Here is a 27,451-nt window from a genome sequence, read left to right as displayed (position 1 = left end):
TCTTTTTAGAACTTTATTTTCATTTTTTGACAAATATATATGAAATGTTGAACTCTTAAGGAGACAGTATTTGGAGAATTCTTTACAGAAAATGAACTCTCCTAGACAAGAAACCATCATAAAATACATCTACATGATTGAACTAACCATTTCTATTTGTGCCAAGGAAGAGAATGATACAACTTATTGACAGTGAATTGATGCAAGTGATTCTTAAATTCAGTCCAATGTTATTTGGTGCTGACAAACAAAAGTTATTTCAAAAAGCCTGATGGGACTGTCATTTTCAGACATCTGTATTTTTATGATTCATGGGGTTGACTGTTAGTTTTGCATAAAGGCACACAAGCATTGGTAACCCTCAGGTGAGCATTGCTTTTTTTGTCAAGACATTGGTCCCATTAGGCAGTACAATTATCCAAACAACTTAAAACAAAAAATGTTATAATAAAAAACAATGAATAAAATGACCAAAAGATTTAGATCATTCATGTATACAGGGAAATGTCTTCTAGTAAGTTAAAATGTTTGAGACCTAAATTAGGTTGGACATTTACTCAAGGGTACAGTGGGTCAGCAGTATAGGACACCAACTCAGAAACCTGCTTGATGCTAATAAGAGCTTGAGGGAACATAAACTTATTTACAGAGGATGAAGTTCAGAAAGAGACCTGGTCTCCTGTTGTATGAACCCCTGGAGGCTTCTCTTTCCCTGCCTGAAGGTACTCTCCCTCCGGGAAAATGGTAGGATGACCAGGAGTCTTAGGAGGGTTTCAATGTTACTAAAGCTCCTAATGTCTGATGCCTTCAGAGTGTCGAGTACAGTGGCTGGAAGATACCCGGACATGGGATCCAACCACTTCTCTCTCCAAGACTTCATCTCTGTTGGGAGTGAGACCAGGTCAGGCATGTCATCTTTGTACATGCGTAAAACGTGAGCATTTACACTGCTGTTTTCTAGCTTCGACATGGCGTAAGGCACAATCTCCAGGCACCTCAGGGTACTGAGGACCTTCTCTGTGAAGAACTCACTGACCTCAGCAATGGAGTGCTCTATCACCTTCTGACTCACCGCCATTTTGTAAAACTGACTCAGGGGTTCTAGCAGCGCAGAGTGCAACAACGTTATCTGCAGCTTGGAAGCTAAAGAGACAGCTTCCTTGAACCAGGCCTTGTGATGTGTGTCGATATTGCTCTTCAATTCATTGAGGGAAGTTAGGAGATCGGGCAAGCTATTCATAGCTAGCAACACATCTAGGGGTTTTCCTTGAAGAGATTGGCTCAGCTTTTTGGTCGAGCTTAGGACATTCTTCAGCACGACAGCCGTGAAGATGAACTCAAAACGTCTGACTTTATCGAAGTAAAGCAGTGCTTGGCCACTCCCTAAGCTATTCTCCTCACTTTTCAGCTCATTCAAGCACAGCATGACTACCTCCAGGAGCTCTACCATCAAATCATGCATATCATGACTCTTCTCCCAGTTCTTAATAAGCTTGTCCCTAAGCTCATTACCCTTCCCCTCATCATGTTGGAATATGGCAATGATCACCTCTTCCAGTTTGATCTGTCGTTCTGCATCCTCTGTGAGCCACTGTAACATGTTTTCTACAGACACTGCACAGTCTGCTGCTGCCACTGCAGGAGATGACCTGGCTAGCCACACATTCAGAGACACAGCAGAGCTGACCATTTGCATGGCCAGGGGGTATTTCTGGGCTATTACAGCAGATACAGCTCTCATCCGAGATCCTACCTCACCAACACTTAGCAAAGCTTGCCCTCTACAGTATGCCATATTGAGCCCCCATTTCTCTGATAGGGCTGTTTCAATAGCATCAGCCAAGACAGCAGTGTCCTGGCTGAACGGGATGAAAGCTACAGTCTCCTCGCATTGAGTGTCCTGTTTGTCCAAGTACCTGATGCACAGGGGGACATAGAGCTGTCCCTCAATCTCAACCGCCTGTTCCGTTATTATTGTAAAGAACTGTGAGTCCCAGAGTTCCTTAAGTATTTCCTCACGCACAGGTGGGTCATAGAAAGACATAGCCTGCCTCTGACCTACGACCCTGTCCTCTACCATTACAACACCATCCTCCGCCTGGGCGACGCCGCCCTGCGCCTGCCCCTGTGCGACGCCGTACTGCGCCTGCCCCTGTGCGACGCCGTCCTGCGCGCCGCCGCCCTGCGCCTGCCCCTGGGCAACGGCGCCCTGCGCGACGCCGTCCTGCGCCTGCCCCTGTGCGACGCCGTCCTGCGCCTGCCCCTGGGCGACGTCGTCCTGCGCCTGCCCCTGTGCGACGCCGTCCTGCGCCTGCCCCTGGGCGACGCCGTCCTGCGCCTGCCCCTGGGCGACGCCGTCCTGCGCCTGCCCCTGGGCGACGCCCTCCTGCGCCTGGGCCGCGCCCTCCTGCGCCGCGCCCTCCTGCGCCGCGCCGTCCTCCGCCACCAGCGCCGCGCCGTCCTCCGCCACCAGCGCCGCGCCGTCCTCCGCCACCAGCGCCGCGCCGTCCTCCGCCACCAGCGCCGCGCCGTCCTCCGCCGCGCCGTCCTCCGCCGCGCCGTCCTCCGCCACCAGCGCCGCGCCGTCCTCCGCCACCAGCGCCGCGCCGTCCTCCGCCACCAGCGCCGCGCCGTCCTCCGCCACCAGCGCCGCGCCGTCCTCCGCCACCAGCGCCGCGCCGTCCTCCGCCACCAGCGCCGCGCCGTCCTCCGCCACCAGCGCCGCGCCGTCCTCCGCCACCAGCGCCGCGCCGTCCTCCGCCACCAGCGCCGCGCCGTCCTCCGCCACCAGCGCCGCGCCGTCCTCCGCCACCAGCGCCACGCCGTCCTCCGCCATCAGCACGCCGTCCTCCGCCATCAGCACGCCGTCCTCCTCTTGCAACTCTCCAGCAAGGGGTTGTTCTGCCATATCAGCTTGGTGTTCCTCAACTGTCTGCTCATGTCTCTCATCAGGGTTTACATCAAAAGCTCTGAAATCTAAAACACACACTCAGTTCAATAAACACCCCTCTTTCCTTTATTTTCACTCTACTATTACATGGTTCATGTAGAATGTCATGATGAATCTTCATGATTTAAACATTCACTTACCACTTTCCAGCTTCAGACCTTTCATTTGTTTCTTCACCTAAATTACATAACAGAATTGAGTACATTTAAAACACATTTATTTGCTATGCATATCTCCTTTGCCAGGGGATAGGGGGGGTGATCTTGCTGTATTGTTTACTGTTATTATCTGTCTGTTTGTAAAATGGACAATTCATGAATAAAATAATTGTATGCTATACCAGGGATTTTCTGGATCAAAATGGGGCTTAGGTGGTGGTGTGGACATGGGCCTGGCAAATGGTGTGGTCGATGACCGTAAATTTTAGGAGGCCCTCCTGTTGGCCGCAGTGACAAAATGTAGCCGTTTTAAAGCAAATTACATGCAATTCTACAAAAAAAGAGATTCAAACAAAACTAAATATATGGGGGCCCCATGACAAATACTCCGGAGTTAAAATGTTAGATTCCCCCTGACTGTCATGCTTTTATTTTGGTGATTTGTTCTCAAAGATGAACTTACTTCAATATGTACATGTCCATTATCGTTTCTACATACTTTATATCTGTGGTTTAATTTTACACAAAAATAATTAATCACCCCCCACCCCAAAGAAAAACAATTTTTGTGTGTGTGTGTGTGTGTGTGTGTGAGATAGATATATATACAGTGGGGCAAAAAAGTATTTAGTCAGCCACCAATTGTGCAAGTTCTCCCACTTAAAAAGATGAGAGGCCTGTAAATTTCATCATAGGTACACATCAACTATGACAGACAAAATGAGAAAAAAAATCCAGGAAATCACATTGTAGGATTTTTTATGAATTTATTTGCAAATTATGGTGGAAAATAAGTATTTGGTCACCTACAAACAAGCAAGATTTCTGGCTCTCACAGACCTGTAACTTCTTCTTTAAGAGGCTCCTCTGTCCTCCACTCGTTACCTGTATTAATGGCACCTGTTTGAACTTGTTATCAGTATAAAAGACACTTGTCCACGACCTCAAACAGTCACACTCCAAACTCCACTATGGCCAAGACCAAAGAGCTGTTAAAGGACACCAGAAACAAAATTGTAGACCTGCACCAGGCTGGGAAGACTGAATCTGCAATAGGTAAGCAGCTTGGTTTGAAGAAATCAACTGTGGGAGCAATTATTAGGAAATGGAAGACATACAAGACCACTGATAATCTCCCTCGATCTGGGGCTCCACGCAAGATCTCACCCAGCGGGGTCAAAATGATCACAAGAACGGTGAGCAAAAATCCCAGAACCACACAGGGGGACCTAGTGAATGACCTGCAGAGAGCTGGGACCAAAGTAACAAAGCCTACCATCAGTAACACACTACGCCGCTAGGGACTCAAATCCTGCAGTGCCAGATGTGTCCCCCTGCTTAAGCCAGTACATGTCCAGGCCCGTCTGAAGTTTGCTAGAGAGCATTTGGATGATCCAGAAGAAGATGGGGAGAATGTCATATGGTCAGATGAAACCAAAATATAACTTTTTGGTAAAAACTCAACTTGTTGTGTTTGGAGGACAAAGAACACCATACCTACTGTGAAGCATGGGGGTGGAAACATCATACGTTGGGGCTGTTTTTCTGCAAAGGGACCAGGACGACTGATCCGTGTAAAGGAAGAATGAATGGGGCCATGTATCGTGAGATTTTGAGTGAAAACCTCCTTCCATCAGCAAGGGCATTGAAGATGAAACGTGGCTGGGTCTTTCAGCATGACAATGATTCCAAACACACTGCCCGGCAACGAAGGAGTGGCTTCGTAAGAAGCATTTCAAGGTCCTGGAGTGGCCTAGCCAGTCTCCAGATCCCATAGAAAATCTTTGGAGGGAGTTGAAAGTCCATGTTGCCCAGCAACAGCCCCAAAACATCACTGCTCTAGATGGGGTCTGCATGGAGAAATGGGCCAAAATACCAGCAACAGTGTATGAAAACCTTGTGAAGACTTACAGAAAACGTTTGACCTCTGTCATTGCCAACAAAGGGTATATAACAAAGTATTGAGATAAACTTGTTATTGACCAAATACTAATTTTCCACCATAATTTGCAAATAAATTCATTAAAAATCCTACAATGTGATTTTCTGGATTTTTTTCTTCTCATTTTGTCTGTCATAGTGTAAGTGTACCTATGATGAAAACTACAGGCCTCTCTCATTATTTTAAGTGGGAGAACTTTCGCAATTGGTGGCTGACTAAATACTTTTTTGCACCATTATATATATATATATATATATATATATATATATATATACACATAACACACACACACACACACAGTGAGCGCCATAATTCATTGGACAGTGATTATTTTTTGTGTTATTTTGGTTCTGTACTCTAGCACTGAGTTTGAAAGGATACAATGACAATGAAGTGCAGACTGTCGGCTTTAATTTAAGGGTATTTTCATACATATCGACTGAACCGTTTAGAAATGACAGCACCTTTTGTACATGGTCCCCCCATTTTAAGGTACTACAAGTATTTGTTGAATTGGCTTCACAGATGTGTGTTGTTAGGCAGGTGTATTCATTTTTGTGTTTAGTGAATGAGCTGTTGACGAATAGTATTGATTATAGACTTTGCTATTGCCTTTGGAGGTTGTTGTTGGGGTGTGACAACATGAGGAAGACAGCAGTGTCGATGCAAATGAAGCTGGCCGTAATAGGGCTCAGAAATGAAAATCAATCAATCAGGAACATTGCAAAAACCCTGGGCATGTCCAAGTCAACAGTTTGGTTCATCATTAACAAGAAAAAACAACAACCGGTGAACTCAATTATGTCAAAAGACCCGGTAGACTGAGGAAGACCACTGTGCTCTCTCTTTAGCCTCCAAACTCATTGGACGGCACTTCATCGTGCAACAAGACAATGACCCTAAACATACTGCTAGAGCAACGAAGGGGTTTTTGATGGCCAAAAAGTGGAAAATCCTTGACCGCATCTGAATCCAATTGAACATGCATTTTACATGCTGAAGAGATTGAAGGCAATAAGTCCCAGGAACTGAAGATGGCTGCAGTACAGGCCTGACAGAGCATCACCAGGGAAGATACCCAGCATCTGGTGATGTCGATGCATCGCATACTTCAAGCAGTCATTGCATGCAAAGGATATGCGACCAAATATTAACAATGAATACTTTATTCTACGTTATGTTAAACTGTCCAATGCTTTTTGATGCCCGGAAATGGGCGGGGGGACTATGTATACAAGCTTTTATGATTTCTAAATGGTTCATCCGATATGTATGAAAATACCCTCAAATTAAAGCTGACAGTCTGCACTTCACCCTAATTGTCATTGTATCCATTCAAACTCAAAGTGCTAGAGTACAGAACCAAAATAATAACAACAAAAAAGATCACTGTCCAATGAATTATGGTGCTCACTGTATATATCAAAAGTTTGGACACTCATACTCATTTCAGGGTTTTTATTTATTTTTACTATTTTCTACATTGTAGAATAATAGTGAAGACATCAACACTATGAAATAGTACATCATGTAGTAACCACAAAAGTGAAACTATTCTTCAAAGTAGCCACCCTTTGCACACGCCTGGCATTCTCTCAACCAGCTTCACCTGAAATGCTTTTCAACAGTCTTGAAGGAGTTCCCACATACGCTGAGCACTTGTTGGCTGCTTTTCCTTCACTCTGCGGTCCGACTCATCCCAAACCATCTCAATTGGCTTGAGGTCAGGTCATCTGATACAGCACTCCATCACTCTCCTTCTTGGTCAAATAGCCCTTACACAGCCTGTAGGTGTGTTGGATCATTGTCCTGTTGAAAAACAAATGATATCCCATCTGGTTCACGCTTAGCGGGACTGGCGTATCGCTGCAGAATGCTGTGGTAGCAATGCTGGTTAAGTGTGCCTTGAATTCTAAATAAAATCACTGACAGTGTCACCAGCAAAGCAACCCCACACACCATCACACCACCTCATCCATGCTTCACGGTGGGAACCACACACGCAGAGATTATCCGTTCACCTAATCTCACAAAGACACAGCAGTTAGAAGTAAAAATCTCACATTTGGACTCATCAGACCAGACCAAAGGACAGATTTCCACCGGTCTAGTGTCCATTGCTCGTGTTTCTTGGTCTTCTTATTGGTGTCCTTTAGTAGTGGTTTCGTTGCAGCAATTCGACCAAGAAGGCCAGATTCACACAGTCTCCTCTGAACAGTTGATGTGGAGATGTATCTGTTACTTGAACTCTGAAGCATTTATTTGGGCTGCAATTTCTGAGGCTGGTAACTTACAAACATATCCTCTGCAGCAGAGGTAACTCTGGGTCTTCCTTTCCTGTGGCGGTCCTCATGAGAGCCAGTTTCATCATAGCGCTTGATGGTTTTTGTAACTGCACTTGAAGAAACTTTCAAAGTTCTTGGCATTTTCAGGATTTACTGACCTTCATGTCTTAAAGTAATGACGGAATGTTGTTTCTTTTTGCTTATTTGAGCTGTTCTTGCCATAATATGGACTTGGTCTTTTACCGAATAGGGCTATCTTCTATATTCCACCCCTACCTTGTCACAACACAACGGATTGGCTCAAATGAATTAAGGAAAGAAATTCCACAAATTAACAAGGCACACCTGTTAATTGAAATGCATTCCAGGTGACTACCTCATGAAGCTGGTTGAGAGAATGCCAAGAGTGTGCAAAGCTGTCATCAAGGCAAAGGGTGGCTACTTTGAAGAATCTCAAATATAAAATATTTAGATTTGTTTAATACGTTTTTGGTTACTACATGATTCCATGTGTTATTTCATAGTTTTGATCTCTTCACTATTATTCTATAATTTAGAAAATAGTAAAAATAAAGAAAAAACCTGGAATGAGTAGGTGTGTCCAAGATTTTGACTGGTACTGTATATAGATTTTTGTTTTTAACCGTTTGGACATAGGCGGCCCGAGAAAGAAAAAAAACACTTAAGTGGCCCGTCCAAGACTTTCTATGCAGACAAAAACCTGTGTATCAATAAAATCAGTCCTTAAAACATCAGCTTTGGAATGGTAGAATGAGTATTGCTTTTAATTTACCTGCTCAAGACATGGGATGCTTTCTGGGTCAACTTCGATGCACTTCTCAATGACCTCCCTTAGTCTTTGAACAGTTGGGTAATGCATGAGAAGCATCACGGTGTCGGTTTTGCTGCCCTTGCAGACAGTGCTCTTCAGCAGAGCCCTCATGGAGTTCAGGGTGGTCTTCATCAGGTCCCACTCCATACTGACGCTCGGTAGAACAGCCACCAGTCTGAGCAGCATTGTCACTGTGGGATGGCTTTGAGATTCTGGGTGAAGCAGTATCTCAGAGATAGAAGCTGGTGGTGACATGTCCTGATATTTATCTTTCCACACTGTGGCCCAGTTACTGATATCCTGCTCTACTGTGTCAGGATCAGGGAGGTCAGACAGGTAGAGACTGTATAGCTTATCTGTGGACTCTGCGCGGATTGGCTCTGAAATGGGCTGTGGATTGCAGGTGGGAAGAAGAGACAGGAGCTTCAAGGCTTTCAAATGACTGTCGGAGAAGTTGTACTTCATTTCGTCAATGAGGCAGCGCAGTACAGGAACACTAAAGTTGTCCCTGTAGTACACCTCTGGAGACTCATAAGAGTTAGCTTCCTCTGGGAAACATACTTGCTGAGGGGCCACCTTGGATGCTAGTTGGAATGCCTCTTCAAACCAAGGTGTGTGTACAGTGCTTATGTTCTCCAACATCTTGTTCAGTGTCTCTATGATTGGTACGATCTTCTCCACCTCACAGATGATGTCAGCAGGGTTACCACAGCGGAAAACAGTGCTGCAGTTTCGAAGAGGAGAACATGCGTTCTTCAGGATTACAAGTGTGACGACAAAATCCATCTCTCTCAAAGCAGTGGCGAGGACCTGTGCATGTAGCGACATAGTGCCCGTGGCGCTGGAACTAACTGAATCCAGGCAACTCAAGACTCCCTCCAATGTGTCGACTAGGAGATCAAAAAAGTCCTCCCTCTTCTTCCACCTGGAGCAACAGGTTTCTGGAATCTCCTCCAAGGCCTCCCGAGGTGTATTCAGTAACCCATCCACGGCCTGTGCTAGCTCTGCCTCTAGACCAGGTGACTGGTCAAAGAACAGTAGAAGATCTTCCACAATTCCCAGCATCTTTGTGACAGGTGGGCAGTGTACACTTCCTGCTAGCCAACAGGCAAGACCACAAGACTCACTGGGTGTGATGACAGACAGAGGATAGCTCTCGAGGAACTCCAAAGACATCTTCTTCAGGCTGTGACAACCTGAGCCCATGCGCATGAATGCTTGTCCACGACACTGACTCATCGGCAATCCCCAGTCTTCGATTATAGTTGCTGAAAGATTCTTGACTTGAACATCAACGTCACAGGTTTCAAAAAATCGCAAAAAACCAATGAGCTCTACCTTGGGGGCACATTCCCCAACATATCTGACAAAGACAGGCAGATAGCTCTTATTAGCAATTACAACAGGTTTATCTGTGATAAGAGAAAAGAAGGGGGACTCCTGTATTTCTAAGAGTATGACTTCCCTGATGGATTTTGTGAGAAGCTCTACCATTTCCTCCTCTCCTACGTTAAGCGTGAACTTGCCATCTCTTCCAAACCAGTGGCACAGGCCGAGATCCTGGATGAGAAGGACTTGATCTTCTTTGGAGAGTTCGGAGAGCTGACACTTCTTTTTCCCTAGACGTGCAGCCAGTCTGAAAACCATTTCCAAACTCTGTCGATTATCTCCAGTGTGCCCATTCTCATCCACCGCTTTCATTTCCTGGTTCTCTTTCTTGTCAGAAGACTGATTCTCAAGGTCCTTTGTTCCATCTTTGCCATGATCGACTGAAAATATAACAGCTAAATTATTGAATTCAATTTACTCAGTTCAAGTTCTATAATTTTCTATCAGAGAGAGTTAATTTATTTAGTCACTTGACAAAACCTAGGTCCATCCATATTACCGACATACTAAATGGTAAGTGTTATTACATATTTAGTACCTTACAATTACATAGTCACATGGGGATTCATTGTAACAAATATTTTCTATAACATACCTTCCATGTTGGCTTCAGAGTTCTTCATCAGACTTTTGGATTCTTTATCCTAAAAAACATAAAATAAAAAGACATTAAAAGGAAATCATTTATTTTAAAATGACAACATTTCAGTATAGGCTGCTCTGAAAGACTACATAGGTTTAACGTATTAGACAAAGTAATAATCATGGACATTTATTTCAACAGCGAAAACTTACCAAGCAGATGCCCTCTAAAGCCTGCGGAGTGACCTTCAAGCACTTAGTCACCATCCGGTCCAGATCTCTGCTGAAGTTGGTTCCCACCTGCAGCATGGCCAGACATGGGGACCTGTCCTTGGGGCTGGTGTTCCTCAGGTATTCCTGGAACATCTTGTGGCGCATCACTTCCCCACAGTTCTCCAGTACTGTGCTGGGTAGCACAGACATGATCCTCAGCAGTGTGTTGATGTTCCCAAAGTACTGCATGAGTGGCAGACGGAGAGTCTGAAAGATAGTGTCTGGGATGGTCACGGATGCAACTTTGGTCTTCCACTTCACCCTCCAGCAGCACAACTCAGTGAAGAAGTTGTCGGAGTCAGGCAGATCACTGGCGTAGAGAGGAGGCTTTGACCTCAGGATCTCAAACATGTAACTCACAGTCACAGAGCAGGGAACCAGGGAGAGGAAGTTTAGGGCCTCCTTGTGGTCCTCAGAGAAATGATCCTTAACAGCATTGGTGAGGTTGTCCACTAGGGGCACACTTAGTGCATCTTTGTAATACAGAGCTGGTTTCATCATGCTATCCCTGGACGCAGAGGAATTATCAGGCACTTTTATCTGCACACCTAGACTCTGGGCGAGCGCACAAGCTTCATCAAACCAATTCTGGTGAAATACTTTGATGTTTGTTTTGACCCTGTTAAGAGTAGCCACTATACCACTGATCTGGCAGAGTTGGGATGCTGCACTGAAATGATCCTTCTGGAGTCCTGCACTCAGTTCCCTGGTGAAGGACGAGGTGTTCTTCAGGGCTACCATGGGCACAATAAAATCAAAGTCCCTTATCAAACGCAGCAGTGCTCCAGCTTTTAGAGAGAATGAGGATTTCCACCTCTGTGGGTTGCTCTTGATTTTCTCCAAACATTCGACAAGGGGCTCCAGCATCTGCACAAAAACTTCATAGGAATCATGCTTCTCCTGCCAGACGGTACAGAACTTCCCCTGCAATTCTTGAACCTTTTCATAGCTTTCCCTAAGTCCAAATGCAATGACATGATCCAGTTGTTTCTCAAGCATAGGCATGCTCCCAAAAAACATCAAAACCTCTTCAAAAACATCCAGGGCCCGTTTGACTGATGACACAGGGGTGGATTTTGACCACCATATGTTAAATGAGTAACAAGAGCAGTGTGTGCATATTGCAAGGGGGTACTTTTCTTGGATTTTGCAGGCAAATGCTTTCAGCTTGTAGGAGACATCACCGGACCCTAGGTAGGCCTGACCTCTGCAGTAACACAAATCGAGATGCCACTCTTTGGTGACAATTTCCAATATGCGCTCTGACATGGCATCACAGTCAAGATCCACATCCAGAAATCCCATGAGCTCCAATCGCATGACATCAAAACTGTCCACAAACCTGAGGAAGAGAGGAAGATGTTTTTTCTCCCCTAACTTCACAACACGGTCGATGAACAGAGAAAAAAAGGAAGTGCCCACCTCCACAAGAATTCCCTCCCTGACAGCATCCTCGCATACTCTAAGAACTTCTTCCATCTCAGACTTTGACACATACTTCAATGAGTCTTCCACCTCGCCATCCTGTTCAGCAGAGGCCTCACCAGGCTGTCTGCTCTGGCTGTTATATGCAGCTGTCACAGCAACCTGCAGAGCAGATTTGAGTGCCTCCTTATTAGTTTCTGTGGCTGGGAGTTTCGGTTGCCCCACTCTCTCGGTCTCCATCTCAGAGGGTATGTCCTGTGGTTCTTCTTGTGTTTCTTGTACATTCTCTTTTAGAGTGTGATTCCCATCATTCTCAGAGACAGGTTCTGAAATAAAGCAGTGAAGAGCATGAGCCAAGAAGGAATAATTAATAAAACATAGGTATTAATGCAAATATTTGGATATTTACACAATACTGCAATAAATATTATACAATTATTATATTAATAATTGTACTTCCTTACCAGCGTCAGGCTGCATCTCTATTACCTCATCATCCTATGAACAGAAAATAAAAGCATTAGCAAAATAACGCTTTTGTTCAGTAACTGAAACCTACAAATGCAAATATTAGTAAGAAAACAAGTTAAGAAATATCCAACATCCATTTACAGTACTTTAATTTTGTTTAGTTTTTCAAATGATTTGAAATCTTCAGTTTATTTGATTGCGGTGCAAAGACTTTAAAAACAACAAGAACACAATAACTGTTATATTTAAATAAACGTACCATATGCAAAAACTGCAATATGTCAATATGCTTCTCCACATAGGACTCAACCATGTCTTCCACATTGAAGTGCACGTCTTGATTGACATAGACAAATGCCATGTTGCACAGTCTCTTATCCTCCGGTGTGGCTTTCAGGTAAGACTGGTACCGCTCCAGCACCATGTTGTACTGCCCATACACATCTGCCTCTGCGTTCACACAGGGGATGGTGCCCAAAACTCTCAGCAGGCTCTGCACATTTGGGTAAAATGCAATGTCTGGGATTTTCAATGTTGCAAACACTGTTGTGGGCAGGATCCTCCGCTTGCTGGCATGTCTCCACTTCACCTCCCAGCAACCAAGCTCATCGTAAAAGGTGTCGGGCCGAGCGAGGTTGTTCAAGTTTGCGTCCGCCACTTTATCCCTGCGGATACTGAAATTGTGGTCAGCCATGTAAGACGGCACCAATGAGAGCCATCTCAGAATCCGTACCATCTCCGTGCTGAACACCCTCTTTACCTCCGCAACAAGGTACTGTAAGATCTGCCTGCTCAGAGTCTCTCTGTAGAAATCCTCCAGAGGGGTTTCAGTTGCAACTGCCTCGCCAGTCTCAGGTGAGCTCTCATCCGGCCTAGCAACCTCCACTCCCAGCTTCTTAGCCCTGCCCACTGCATCAGAAAACCACTTCCTGTGGAATATTGCGATCTCCTGCAGATGTTTGTTGACCAGCTTTAAGGCGTTGGAGATTGTGTACTGCAAGGTGCTGCTGATGCTGATGGCTCCCCTGAGACTCGGGTTGAGGATACTCACGCAACAGAGGGTATTCTTCAGAACAACCAGGGTGATAATGAAATTGAAGTTCTTCAGGATCGGCTTGAGCTTGGCCATCTGCTCACAAGTAGCGGTGTCTGCGTTCGCAGCCGAGCACACCTCGTTGATGCAGGCGAGGAATGGTTCAAGAATGTCCAACATGGTCTGGAAGGCATCAACACCATACTCCCAGGTGTTCTGGGAAGCCTCTATGATCCTGTCCACTTCACCTTTAAGGTGGCTGTATGAAGACTTGATTTTCACCTCCAGTCTTTCCCAAAGATCTGGGGATCCTCTAATTATTTTGGCAACGTCCTCCACTGTGTTCACAACCTTCTGGATATAAGGTATGGGCATGGAGCGGATTAGCCACATGTTAAAGGCATATGGGTCACTAGGTGCTAGCACTACCTGAGGAAACTCCTGCAGAATCCTGCTGGTGAGATCCTTCATTTTCTGACATAAACCACCTGTGGTCAGGTAGGTAAGTCCTCGACAATGCTCCATCCGCAGCCCCCACTTATTCCGAATTTCTGAGAGCAGCATGTAAAACAGACCCTCAGCATCTGCATAACAGGGCAGGAAACCCATGAGGTGTTTCTGGGGGAACCCTGCCACGGTGACGGACCTGATGAAAACTGGGATCTGATCTTTTCCCTCTATGTTTGTCACATCTTGAAGCAGGATGGAGAAAAAGCGTGCCAACCTCAAACTGTTCCGGATCTCCTCCCGCATGAGGTCCTCACTGAACTGGAGGACTTCTTTCTGGTCGATTTTTTCAACACAGATGGGGTTGAGAGACTGTTGTCCTCTGTGGTCTCCCATCGGTTCATCTGTGTTGGGGTTTGCATCGTTCCCTATGCTGAATCCAGTGAAGGCAAGGGTTTCCTTAAAGTAGACTTTAAGGATTTCCTTTGCTTTGGAGTTAGCGACATCCTCTCTCTTTTGTTCCTCTTGCTGTAAATCACATGTTGCGCTATTCTCTCCTGGTTTATCTTTCACCTCAGATGGAGCATCATCTTCTGTAGTAAAGGAGAAAACATGGACAAGAAATTGAAAAAAAGTGTTTCTACAAATACCCTATCAAAAGGTGTACTTTCCTAACTTAACATATAGCCTATGACAATACAGACCACATTACTATGCACTACTAGTTGCTACCCAATTACACATAATTTCTGGTAGGAAAATATATATAATTTTGCAGCGAGTGGCCAAATATGGAAATATTTTATTCTTATGGTAAAACAAACAACAAATGAGAAGAAATAGATTTACCAAACCAATCCCCTTTAGCTTTCTTCAAGGATGCAAGCTCTGCCTCAGCCTAAATGGATTAAAGACATACTTAGATGTAAACTGGAATTAATGCAATAGTATCAGATTATACACTTACTGAGATCAGGTTAGGATGACTATATTGGGTACAACATTCAGGGTCATGACCTTATAAGGGACACTATAAACCACGTGTGTGTTTTAAACGTGACAATACTTACAGGTTCTCTTATTCTTTTATTCCGTTTGTGGCCTGATGGATTGTTCAAATGGCTTGTAAAATCAAATCTGGTTGGAATAGCACCCTCTTTCAAGGATGTTCTTAAAGTGCTCTGGAAAAGAAACAAGCAAATAATTATAACAATTTCAATGCCACTCTTTTGCATGCCTGAGAGTAAGAACCTACAAGGAGAAGCATGACCTTTTAATACAGACCTACTAGTGGTCTTCAGATAGACCTAGTGCACTATGATTAAGCTAGTCCCAACAAAGGTCTATATGACTTACACATCACGTAACACAGTATGTGGGAAACCTATTCTACAATAGTTTTTGATTCCCCTAAGAATGTGACAAGACATTATTTCTAGTGTGCAAGATATTTTATGAAATGTGTCGTTTTACAGGGTCAGCCATACATAGTATGACATAGCCTACATCCCAAACCCGGTCAATGGGTCTATTTGCTAATGCATAGATGAGTCACCACCTGAACAGGTCATCTGTAACTCAAGACTCTGCCCTATTCCTGAACAATATAACTGACTGAAAACGTAAAATTAATGTTTTTTTTTGCAATATACAGTGCGTTTGGAAAGTTTACGGACCCCTCAACCTTTTCCACATTTTGTTAAGTTACAGCCGAATTCTAAAATGGATTCAATAGTTTTCCCCCCTCATCAATCCACACAACATACCCCATAATGACAAATCAAAAACAGATTTTTTTTTAAATGTTGCACATTTCTTAAGAATAAAAAAACTGAAATATCACATTTACATAAGAATTCAAACCCTTTACTCTGTGCTTTGTTGAAGCACCTTGGGCAGCGATTACAGCCACGAGTCTTCTTGGGTATGACGCAACAAGCTTGGCAAACCTGTATTTGGGGAGTTTCTCCCATTACTGTGCAGATCCTCTCAAGCTCTGTCAGGTTAGATGGGGAGCGTCGCTGCACAGCTATTTTCAGGTCTCTCCAGAGATGTTCCTGACATGTGCCGTTTACTGCGGTAAAAGGCCTGATTGGTGGAATGCTGCAGAGATGGGAGAATCTTCCAGAAGGACAACCATCTCCACAGGGGAACTCTGGAGCTGTCAGAGAAACCATCAGGTTCTTGGTCACCTCCCTGACCAAGGCCCTTCTCCCCTGATTGCTCAGTTTGGCCGGGCAGCTAGCTCTAGGAAGAGTCTTGGTGGTTCCAATCTTGTTCCATTTCAGAATGATGGAGGCCAGTGTTCTTGGGGACCATCAATGCAGCAGAAGTTTTTGGTAGCCTTCCCCAGATCTGTGCCTCAACACAATTCTCTCTTGGAGCTCTATGGACAATTCCTTCAACCTCATGGCTTGGTTTTTGCTCTGACATGCACGGTCAACTGTGGGACCTTATACAGTGGGCCAAAAAAGTATTTAGTCAGCCACCAATTGTGCAAGTTCTCCCACTTAAAAAGATGAGAGAGGCCTGTAATTTTCATCATAGGTACACTTCAACTATGACAGACAAAATGAGAAATATTTCCAGAAAATCACATTGTAGGATTTTTAATTAATTTATTTGCAAATTACGGTGGAAAATAAGTATTTGGTCACCTACAAACAAGCAAGATTTCTGGCTCTCACAGACCTGTAACTTCTTCTTTAAGAGGCTCCTCTGTCCTCCACTCATTACCTGTATTAATGGCACCTGTTTGAACTTGTTATCAGTATAAAAGACACCTGTCCACAACCTCAAACAGTCACACTCCAAACTTCACTATGGCCAAGACCAAAGAGCTGTCAAAGGACACCAGAAACAAAATTGTAGACCTGCACCAGGCTGGGCAGACTGAATCTGCAATAGGTAAGCAACTTGGTTTGAAGAAATCAACTGTGGGAGCAATTATTAGGAAATGGAAGACATACAAGACCACTGATAATCTCCCTCGATCTGAGGCTCCACGCAAGATCTCACCCTGTGGGGTCAAAATGATCACAAGAATGGTGAGCAAAAATCCCAGAACCACATGGGGGACCTAGTGAATGACCTGCAGAGAGCTGGGACAAAAGTAACAAAGCCTACCATCAGTAACACACTACGCCGCCAGGGACTCAAATCCTGCAGTGCCAGACTGCTTAAGCCCCCTGCTTAAGCCAGTACATGTCCAGGCCCGTCTGAAGTTTGCTAGAGAGCATTTGGATGATCCAGAAGAAGATGGGAAGAATGTCATATGGTCAGATGAAACCAAAATATAACTTTTTGGTAAAAACTCAACTCGTCGTGTTTGGAGGACAAAGAATGCCGAGTTGCATCCAAAGAACACCATACCTACTGTGAAGCATGGGGGTGTAAACATCATGCTTTGGGGCTGTTTTTCTGCAAAGGGACCAGGACGACTGATCCGTGTAAAGCAAAGAATGAATGGGGCCATGAATCGTGAGATTTTGAGTGAAAACCTCCTTCCATCAGCAAGGGCATTGAAGATGAAACGTGGCTGGGTCTTTCAGCATGACAATGATCCCAAACACACCGCCCGGGCAACGAAGGAGTGGCTTCGTAAGAAGCCTTTCAAGGTCCTGGAGTGGCCTAGCCAGTCTCCAGATCTCAACCCCATAGAAAATATTTGGAGGGAGTTGAAAGTCCGTGTTGCCCAGCAACAGCCCCAAAACATCACTGCTCTAGAGGAGATCTGCATGGAGGAATGGGCCAAAATACCAGCAACAGTGTGAAAACCTTGTGAAGACTTATAGAAAAGGTTTGACCTCTGTCATTGCCAACAAAGGGTATATAACAAAGTATTGAGATAAACTTTTGTAATTGACCAAATACTTATTTTCCACCATAATTTGCAAATAAATTCATTAAAAATCCTACAATGTGATTTTCTGGATTTTTTTTTCTCTCATATTGTCTGTCATAGTTGAAGCGTACCTATGATGAAAATTACAGGCCTCTCTCATCTTTTTAAGTGGGAGAACATGCACAATTGGTGGCTGACTAAATACTTTTTTTGCCCCACTGTATAGACAGGTGTGTGCCTTTCCAAATCATGTCCAATCAATTGTATTTACCACAAGTGGACTCCAATCAAGTTGTAGAAACCTCTCAAGGATGATCAATGGAAACAGGATGCACCTGAGCTCAATTTTGAGTCTCACAGCAAAGGGTCTGAATACTTATGTAAATAAGGTATCCGTTTTAATTTTTAATACATTCACAAACATTTCTAAAAACCTGTTTTCACTTTGTCATTATGGGGTACTGTGTGTAGATCGATGAAGGAAACATTTTCATTAATCAACTTTAGAATAAGGCTGTAGAAAAAGGGAAGGGGTCTGAATACTTTCAGGATGCACTGTAACTAGTGATGGGGGGGAAATCTATCTATTATTACATATCATATATTATTACATATCACAATTTTATTTTGGACAATATTACATCAATACTTTGACTCCAGGCATCAATTTGTAAAAGACAAACAAACATAGGTAGCGATAGTCAGTTGTACCTCCTATAGCTTGTTCTCCATCTTTAAAAAAAAGTGAGCCAATAACATGTTTTCAACACTTATTTCCATGACTGATCAAAACAAAATCTCTCTGCAGCAGACAGATATTGAGCAGAAGTTTCCCCCCCAAAATCTTAATCTGCTCAGAATTAAGATAGAATATATTGTGTTTGCATCAATATGTTTGCAACATCAAATCGCAGGATCGAATTGCAATATATATAGAATTGGGAGCGTTGCAATATTACTCGTATAGGCACCTAAGTATCGTGATAATATATTATTGCTAGGTCCCTGGCAATTCTCAGCCCTTGATAACTGGTCTCTTCAGTAAATAATAATACTTACGTCACGACAAATCAAGGAAGGCTCAAAATGATTTGCACAAATTTGGAAGGAATTGTGTAACTCCTCAGGGGTTTTTGGCTCCAAGTCAGATCGATGACAATTATTTAACCATTGTTTACATCTGAAAGGAAAAATTCACAGGATTAGATTTCAAAACTGCAATAAGGATAGGCCTGCCCCCATGTTATAGACCGATGAAAAGGTCTATCTGCATATCACTAGCAAACCGTCTTGTGACTGTTTAGCGACATGGAAGGTAGGTCTACTACCGTAAACCACGGTAATGGATTTACACTGAGATTGATTTTTTTTCACACAAAATGCCAAACAAAAACATTTATTTCAAAGTTAAACTAATCATACAACTCTATGAACAAGGCCTACTTTTAATACAAATTACACAGACATTTTTACAAAAACGCATTTACTGGAAGAACTGTGCAGATGCAAAGATAGGTAACAGAATTTCGGGACAGAATTTCGGGACATTCTCAGTTTTTTGCATGACCAAGTTTTCCCTCAAATCTTAAATATGCTCAGAACTAAGATACAAATATGTCTGCAGATGGAATGAAGTGTCAGCTATTATATGAAACCTTTGGTTTGAGAAAAATATATTTTGGTTATTGAACTACAGTAGGTGAAGTGGACCTACACCCAGTAACAGCATTGTGGTAACGAATTTCATCATGCATCTGTACTGTACTGTAATTTGTTTAACACTTTTTTGGTTACTACATGATTCCATGTGTTATTTCATAGTTTTGATATCTTCACTATTCTTCTACAATGTAGAAAATAGTAAAAATAAAGAAAACCCCTTGAATGAGTAGGCGTCAAAACTTTTGACTGGTACTGTATGTAACAGTATAACTTTAGACCGTCCCCTCGCCCATACCCGGGCGCGAACCAGGGACCCTCTGCACACATCAACAACAGTCACCCACGAAGCATCGTTACCCATCGCTCCACAAAAGCCGCTCTGCAAGGGGAACCACTACTTCAAGGTCTCAGAGCAAGTGACGTCACCGATTGAAACGCTATTTAGCGCGCACCACCGCTAACTAGCTAGCCGTTTCACATCCGTTACATATATAAATAAATCTTTCTGAATGACAAAATATCACATCAATGTACCTCAAAATTGTTTTGATGGAGTGACTTAAAAAGTTGAGATGACACAGAAACAATTTTTTGTTGATCAAGACTACTTACATCCAGGGAAAGGGTTCAAAAAAATTGTGACAAAGTGGTTTTCCCAAGTTACCCTACGTTTTAAGGAAAGGAGAAATATTTGCTAGTGTCTGACATACGCTGGTGGCTTTGATTAAAGGGTCCTTTTACCGGTTTGTGTGTGTGAGTTTGCGGATTCTCTATAGGCCTATATGTTCATTCAGAAAGTTTCCTAAAGTAGCCTGTCTGGACTGTCAATCCTTTGTCTTGATCACGTTGAAGGAGAGGTTGTTGTCCTGGCACCACACTGACGGGTATCTGACCTCATCCCTTTAGGCTCTCGTTGTTGTCGGTGATTAGGCCTTCCAGCATCGTGTCGTCTGCAAACTAAATGACGGTGTTGGAATCATGCTTGGCCACACAGTCGAGGGTGTACAGGAGGGGACTAAGCACACACCCCTGAGTGGCTCCCGTGTTGAGGATCAGCGTGGAGATGTGAAGTTGCCTACCCTTACCACCTGGGGGGGTGGCCCATCAGGAAGTCCAGGATCCAGTTGGAGAGGGAGGTGTTTAGTCCCAGGTTCTTTAGCTCAGTGATGAGCTTTGAGGGCACTATGGTGTTGAACGCTGAGCTGTAGTCAATGAACAGCACTTTCACATAGGTGTTCCTTTTGTCCAGGTGGGAAAGGGCAGTGTGGAGTGCAATTGAGATTGCGTCATCTGTGGATCTTGAAGAGGGTTAAACCAAGGCCTCATACCTTTTAAAGGGTTAACAAATTGTGTTATGATAAACTGTAAGGTCTTCTCTGAGATCTCTGTGTGTGTATTAACATCTGTTTGAGTGTTGTGCCCTTCAGACATTATCAGAAGGCGGAACCCTCCTACGTTCATACATACTCCTCCTGTCTGGGCCCCACCTGGCTATCTGAGATTCTGAGAATACGACTGCTTTTCTGAGAACAAGGCTGCAGCAGGCCTGATGAAAACAGCCACCAGTCAGAAGATGCTTGGACTCGTTCACCTTGTTATGAACCTATACTTGTGATGAAAGATCAAGTTTCGGTCAAACCCACTTCTGAGCTTTTAATTGCTGAGAAGATGGTTCCTGCTGTCAGGTGGAGGTTAGATTTATTATAATGTTGTTGCCAGGGAAACTCACGCAAGGAGGACTGGAAGAGGCTATATGAGTTACAGGATGTCCTAGTCATTTTGCAGAACCTGGGGAGAGCTATCATATACTGTACTCTGTACCAACTTCTGCCTACAATTGTATTACTAAAGGATCATTTTAATACTTAAAACAGAGTGTTTCCTTTCCATTACTAATGTATGTTCGATAATTATATAGAATTGATCATTGGTTGAAGAAATTGACTAGGATGCGGGTCTAGGGTTTCTCATGATGGTGCTGATGTGAGCCATGACCAGCCTTTCAAAGCATTTCATGGCTACAGAGTGCCACAGGTTGGTAGTCATTTAGGCAGATTGCCTTGGCGTTCTTGGGCATAGGGACTATGGTGGTCAGCTTGAAACATGCAGGTATTACAGACTTGGTCAGGGACAGGTTAAAAATGTCAGTGAAGACACTTGCCAAATGATCCCATTTACACTTTGTAGTCAATTTTGACACTAGAATAAATGTTTTGACTCATATCAATGCCACATATGCCGTTTTCAAAATGAGAAGTTGCTTTTTAGGGGCAGTTGACCTCTAATTCCAATGCTTCTCTAGCGCAGAGACCCTTAGAGTGCATAGTTCTTCCCGATGTTGTACGACCTCTAGGTGTCGACACAGTGAGCCCAGCCGGTAATACACCTGTCCCCCCCCATGGACCGGCTCGTACATAAAACATCCTCCATTCAAGGCTGAAAAGGCGTTGGGTTTTCTCCTTAACTCGATTTAATGGCTTGTCAGTGGGAAAAGAAAACGGGCAAAATATGTATACTGTCTTAATAAAACATTTTCCACCACCATGCTACAGTGGCTAATACTACTTCCTGATGTTGTGGTGCGCATTCAGACAGGGGTAAACGGACGCTGTGTGTAACATCTGGGAGTTGTCAGAAAATCCGAAAACGGGCGGGGAAAATGGTGTTTTATTAAGACCGTACACAATTTCCCACTGACGAGTCATTAACCTGAGTTAAGGAGGAAACCGACGCATCCTGAATGAAGGATGTTTTACGTACGAGCCGGTTCATGGGGGACGTGAGTGTATTATCGGATGGCCACATTAAAGTCGGATGTAAGAAGACAAACAATGTAAAAGGAATAATAGCGCCATCTTGCGGCTGGTAGGCTTCTACAATGTTAAGACAATGTTATGGTTAAAATAACTGTGCTTACAGTTATTAACTGTATACATGACAAACTTGTGGGGCTAGGCCTGCCCTGACTTCTGTAAGGTAAAATTTTGAATCACCATTTTCGGGGAGCTTATATTCATGACACTCACACACTTGATGCATTGATTCAACATACACTCAGTGGCCATTTTATTAGGTACACCCATCTAGTACCAGGTTGGACCCCGGTTTGCCTACAGAACAGCCTGAATTATTTGGGTCGTGGAACCCAATGTTTCAAGAGACCTAACGTGTGCCAGGAAAATATCCTCACCAGCACACCACTGCCACCAGCCTGTATCGTTAACACCAGGCAGGATGGGGTCATGAACTCATGCTGCTTACACCAAATATTGACTTTGCCATAAGCATTATGCAACAGTGAACGGGATTCGTCGGACCAGGCAATGTTTTTCCACTCCTCAATCGTCCAATTTTGATGATCGCATGCTCACTGGAGCCACTTGTTGTTTTTAGCGGATATGAGTGGAACCCGGCGTGGTCGTCTGCTGCAATAGCTCACCCATGACAAGGATCAACCAGCTGTGCGTTCCGAGATGCCGTTCTGCACACCACTGTTGCACTGCGCCATTATTTGCCTATTTGTTGCCCGCATGATTCTTGCCCTTCTCTTTTGACCTCTCATTAACAAGCTGTTTTTCGATCACAGGACTGCCGCTGACTGGATTTTTTTGTTTGTTTGTCATACCATTCTCGGTCAACTTTAGACACTGTCGTGCGTGAAAAGCACAGGAGGTCAGACGTTTCTAAGATACTGGAACCAGCGTGCCTGGCACTGACGATCATACCACGCTCAAAGTCGCTTAGGTCATTAGTTTTGCCCATAAAGTTCAATCGAACCATAACTTAATGCTTGATGCCTGTTTGCCTACTTTATATAGCAAGCTACGGTCACGTGACTCACTGTCAGTAGGAGAGAACAATTTCCCTGAAGAGGGTGGTGTACCTAATAAACCGGCCTGTGAGTGTATTTGGACTATCGTCAACATAGGGAGGGGGTGTAACCTGCTATATCAAAGCTAGATAGCCTGCTAGCAAGTCTGATTAAACAAGCTGTAATGCAACATTTGTATTTACAGCCGGAAACTCATGCCTTCAAAATAATGTAAATGTTCCTTACAGGTCAGAATGTTGAATAAAATTACATTTAAAAACTTTACTGGTTGTGTGTACGATTTGTCCTTCACCTGCCCAAAAATGTAGACAAAATATCCACGGGAAAGTATTGTTTACAGAACTTCTTAGAAAGCCGGTAGGTATATGGTTCGGCACCAAAGTAAAGTTAGTTTTAAATACACTCAAAACTCCTTGTATATAGTCTTGTTATTGTGTTGCTATTTCATTTTTTATTGAGCAAATATTTGTCTTACTTTTTAACTCTGCATTGTTGGGGATGGGCTCGTATGTAAGCATTTCACTTAAGTCTACACCTGTCGTATGACATATGATGTGACCAATAAAATGTTATTGGATTCAGTTCTCTTGAAGACAGATTGTTCTCCATCCTTCCCTGATACAGAATATACAACTTGCCCTGGCATGCCTTGTTCAATAGCTATTGACAAGAGAAAACCAAACATCCAATATAAAACAAACTTTACCTCTGTGCAGAATGAGTCATATAGAGAGCAATAGTAATGGCTAATTCCACCATGGTTCGTTGGACAAAACCTATGGGGAAATTGAGTTTTTGGTTAAATGCCAAAAAAGATGGTCTGTAGTAAACAAGCTTCAGAGATCTTATACATTTTGTTTGCAGATAAATCTTCATCAGCAGTCACTGTGAATTTTGCAGCATTTATGTAAAAAAAATGTAAAAGCACAAAAAGGGTTCATAAATCATAAAGATCATGTTAACTGACTGACTGATAATGTCATAGAACAAAACGTATAAGATCTCGCAAGCCTGTGTTAAACATAAAGTCTGAGGTTAACATAAAATCCTACTTTCCCCATAGGAATGGCTGAACTAATGTTTTTTAGGACTACAAGCTGGCGACCCCTATAGACGGTTTGGTTGTTCAGCAACAAAACCGACGCATGTGCAACTATGGGGCAAAACAGATGGGGTTGGCGTAGATTTTTAACTATATTTTGTATCCAATGCTTATTGAAAACATACATGTGCATCTGTCTCAAATACATTGTTATAGTTGTTGGTTTGCTAGCTATTAGTATTGATATGAAACCGTAAAAATACCTCAAAACAAGACATGGTATCAAAAACAAGATGAAACGAGTCACTTACGATTTCCCACATGGCAGTTTGTCATTGTTGTAGCCATCTGGCCATCCAGAATCACAACAACTCACGGACTTCTGCTCCACTGAAGCATGCGCATTGTTTTCGTGACGTTGTCAGCTTACCCATCTATACCTACCCACCCTCTAAAAAGTTTGGTAAACAATAACTAGCTACTTTGCTGTGGATATTTGATCTCAAATTTCCAGCAGGGGAAGGACAAACCGTGCAGACAATCCGTAGAGTAAGTTTAAATGTAATTTATTCAACATTCTGGCTTGTAGGAACATGTACACGATTGTGCAAGCATTGTTTTAGGCTGTATATAGACCCATTTGGGATTTAGTGGCGGGTAAACACAGTTTATGCACCTTTTTAATTTGTGTTTACGCACATTTTTATTTCGTTAATTAACGCTCACACACGTTTTATTGCGTTCCCAGCGTTGATCAACGGTCACAATGTCAATTTTCTTGATCGGAGTTAAAAATTGCGACTGCCTCTCTGCGAAGAGTGGACTCATGATTCAGGTATGCTCGTTATGTTCGCCTACTCCCCCCGGATTTGTCGTGTTAGAAGCACCTTCATTCACCACTCTGTCAAAGCCAAACCCCCCGCCCAGGCACAGACGTGAAACGAACTACCTCAGCCCAGACCAGTGGTGTAAAGTACTTAGGTAGTACTTTTAAGTATTTTTACTTAAGTAGGTTTGGGGAGTATCTGTACGTTACTATTTATATTTTTGATGACTTTTACTTTACTACATTCCTAAAGAAAATAAATGTACTTTTTACTCTATACATTTTCCATGACACCCAAAAGTACTTACATTTTGAATTCTTATCAAGACAGGAAAATTGTCAAATTCACATCCCTGGTCTCCCTACTGCCTCTGATCTGGCGGACTCACTAAACAGACATGCTTCATTTGTAAATGATGTCGGAGTGTTGAAGTGTGCCCCTAGCCATCTGTAAACTATTAAAAAAACAAACAAGAAAATGGTGTTGTCTGGTTTGCTTAATAAGGAATTTTAAATGATTTATACTTTTGATAGTTAAGTATATTTGAGCAATTACATTGACTCCTGCGTGTCAGACACCCCCCCCCCAAAAAAAATAAAAAATAAAAACTACTCTGAGAATGAGTGTACAACTGGCAAATAGTCGCTGATATTTCAGTTAGATGGCTATCTGGGCTAGAAGGATGGCGTTAGAAGCTAACAAACAGATCTTGACCTCAGCAGGAACAATTGACTGAAATTAAGCTAGCTATAATCTTAACAAAAGATGGGCTACATAGATTCACATAAAATAACTTTGCTTTATAGCGAGTAGTGAGAGACAGTGGTGAGGCAGACTGGGGTGAGGCAGGCTGCAATGCAGAAGGCAGCAGAGTAGACACACAGAGAGAGGAAGCAAGGTTACAGTGGTTACCAAACTTGGGGTCCTCTGCATTTTAAAATGGGATCCCTGAGAGAATTTGTAATTGTATCAAAACACAATAACATGTTCTATTCAAATGCATATACAATACAACTATTTGTATTCTATTTGGCATTTTACAATATAGAATTGCAGTGCAGCTCACATGAGATACTAAGAACATGAACGTGATTAAAAAGATAACATTTCAATATAAAGATCTCCACATCTTATTTCTCTGGACTTTCCTAGTGTCCAGTCCTAATAAATATTTTTCTGAGGGCGACCTGATGTGCATTGTGTAACTACATAAAATTACAGTAGGCCTTCCCTATTGACCTGCATGAAAATGGAATCAAACAATGCAGTTCTAAAATTGTAATTTTTTGGTTTATATTGGTGGTGGTTCGTCTGATCTCGATCGCCCACTGGAGTTTATAGTTTACCCACCTTTGTTTTACGACTACATTACTGATACCAATGAATTGTGTATTACAACTTGATTAATCTGACTACCCAATTTAGCTAGCTAGCTACAGTACAACATATGAAGAGGATGTTGTCAGATTAAAGATAACTTTCATAACTTTGAGGGATGACCAGGGACCACCCTTTCACTAAAACATACTTCTAATTCACCCTTAACGTTACGCAAATAATACGGTTTCCTTAACCACAATGTAGCCTTTTAGCAAGCTAGCTAGCTGGCTAGCAAACAACCCATCTTTGCCATTACCATCAACGTTAGCACAAGCTAGGCTAACTAGCAAGCTCTAGAGGTTTCAATGGATCAGCCAGCTAGCTAGTTAGCTAATTAAGAATAACAATTTTACTTTAAAAAGTATAGTTTGTAGTGGATTGTACACTACTTACATCTAACCCAATTACATTGCACTTACCGCTCCGAGTCCAATGGAAATCTGAAAAATGGGACGTCTGATTTATCTGTATAGATATTACAATTTGGTGCGGCACAGCGGTTGGGCATTTTGGGATCCATGCACTCACTGGTTCAGAATAAATCGTGCATCGTGCAATTAATCCGAAATCCACCCGTATTGAATCTTTAGCTTAATATTTGTACAAAGTCTTTAAATTAACTTTGTACCTAGCTAGGTAATTTAATTATTTCATTCCGTAAAAAGTTGATTTGTTGAGCGGTGTAGTTGCCCGAGTGTTCCTAAACCAGGAAGAACACCTTTGTAAAGCGGAAATCGACACCGCTTGGCGCATTGATCTCTGATCTCAGTACAATGTGTTCAATTGTATATCTTTGTATTTTTCCTTCTATGTGTATGCAGTGGCGTATCAGTACGATTGTAATAACAAATGTATTTTGATAGCTGTATTTTTTAAAGTTCCGCATATGACAACCGAGTAAATTATATCGAAATACCACGAGGCCTCATAAAACGCCTACTTGTCACGTGACAAGATGACTGAACGAGTTCATGGTTGTCAAAAAAGCCTATTAAAAGCTTTGAAAACGGTGGTTATAACAGAAATAGCTACATCATAGACATACATTGAGAAAAAAATGCACTTTACTGTGAATTG

At 43.0% G+C, this 27,451-nt stretch overlaps 1 protein-coding gene across 2 annotated transcripts; it reads right to left on the bottom strand.

Annotated features, from left to right (window-relative positions):
- LOC110537454 (uncharacterized) lies at positions 1–27,364 on the bottom strand. Of its 2 annotated transcripts, none has more exons than XM_090192276.1 (11): positions 26,794–27,364; positions 18,691–18,811; positions 14,858–14,968; positions 14,637–14,685; positions 12,567–14,380; positions 12,301–12,334; positions 10,352–12,162; positions 10,152–10,200; positions 8,129–9,936; positions 3,091–3,127; positions 1–2,976 (listed from the first exon to the last, which is right to left on the bottom strand). In XM_090192276.1, the coding sequence occupies exons 1-11, from the start codon at positions 26,892–26,894 to the stop codon at positions 644–646; spliced, it is 8,268 nt and encodes a 2,755-aa protein (XP_090048402.1). In that variant the 5' UTR covers positions 26,895–27,364; the 3' UTR covers positions 1–643. The 2 variants fall into 2 exon arrangements, with proteins under 2 accessions (XP_090048402.1, XP_036795399.2); XM_036939504.2 differs by lacking the exon at positions 26,794–27,364 and adding an exon at positions 23,832–23,899.
- Positions 27,365–27,451: the final 87 nt, after the last annotated feature.

Source organism: Oncorhynchus mykiss, chromosome 12 (genome assembly GCF_057628025.1).
Source record: "Oncorhynchus mykiss isolate SJ-2025 chromosome 12, ASM5762802v1, whole genome shotgun sequence".
NCBI classification, from domain to species: domain Eukaryota; kingdom Metazoa; phylum Chordata; class Actinopteri; order Salmoniformes; family Salmonidae; genus Oncorhynchus; species Oncorhynchus mykiss.
The sequence above is the reverse complement of the archived record's forward strand: the minus strand, read 5'-3'. Positions and strand labels throughout refer to the sequence as shown.

What these genes read in the sequence shown, in the direction of transcription:
- LOC110537454 (XM_090192276.1), bottom strand. Translation starts at nt 26,894, where the DNA reads ATGGATCCCAAAATGCCCAACCGCTGTGCCGCACCAAATTGTAATATC. An exon ending in AGCTAAAGGGGATTGGTTTG is followed by an intron (nt 14,381 to 14,636) that starts GTAAATCTATTT and finishes CCTTTACTACAG; the next exon opens with AAGATGATGCTCCATCTGAG. An exon ending in CTCTGAAGCCAACATGGAAG is followed by an intron (nt 9,937 to 10,151) that starts GTATGTTATAGA and finishes TTATATTTTCAG; the next exon opens with TCGATCATGGCAAAGATGGA.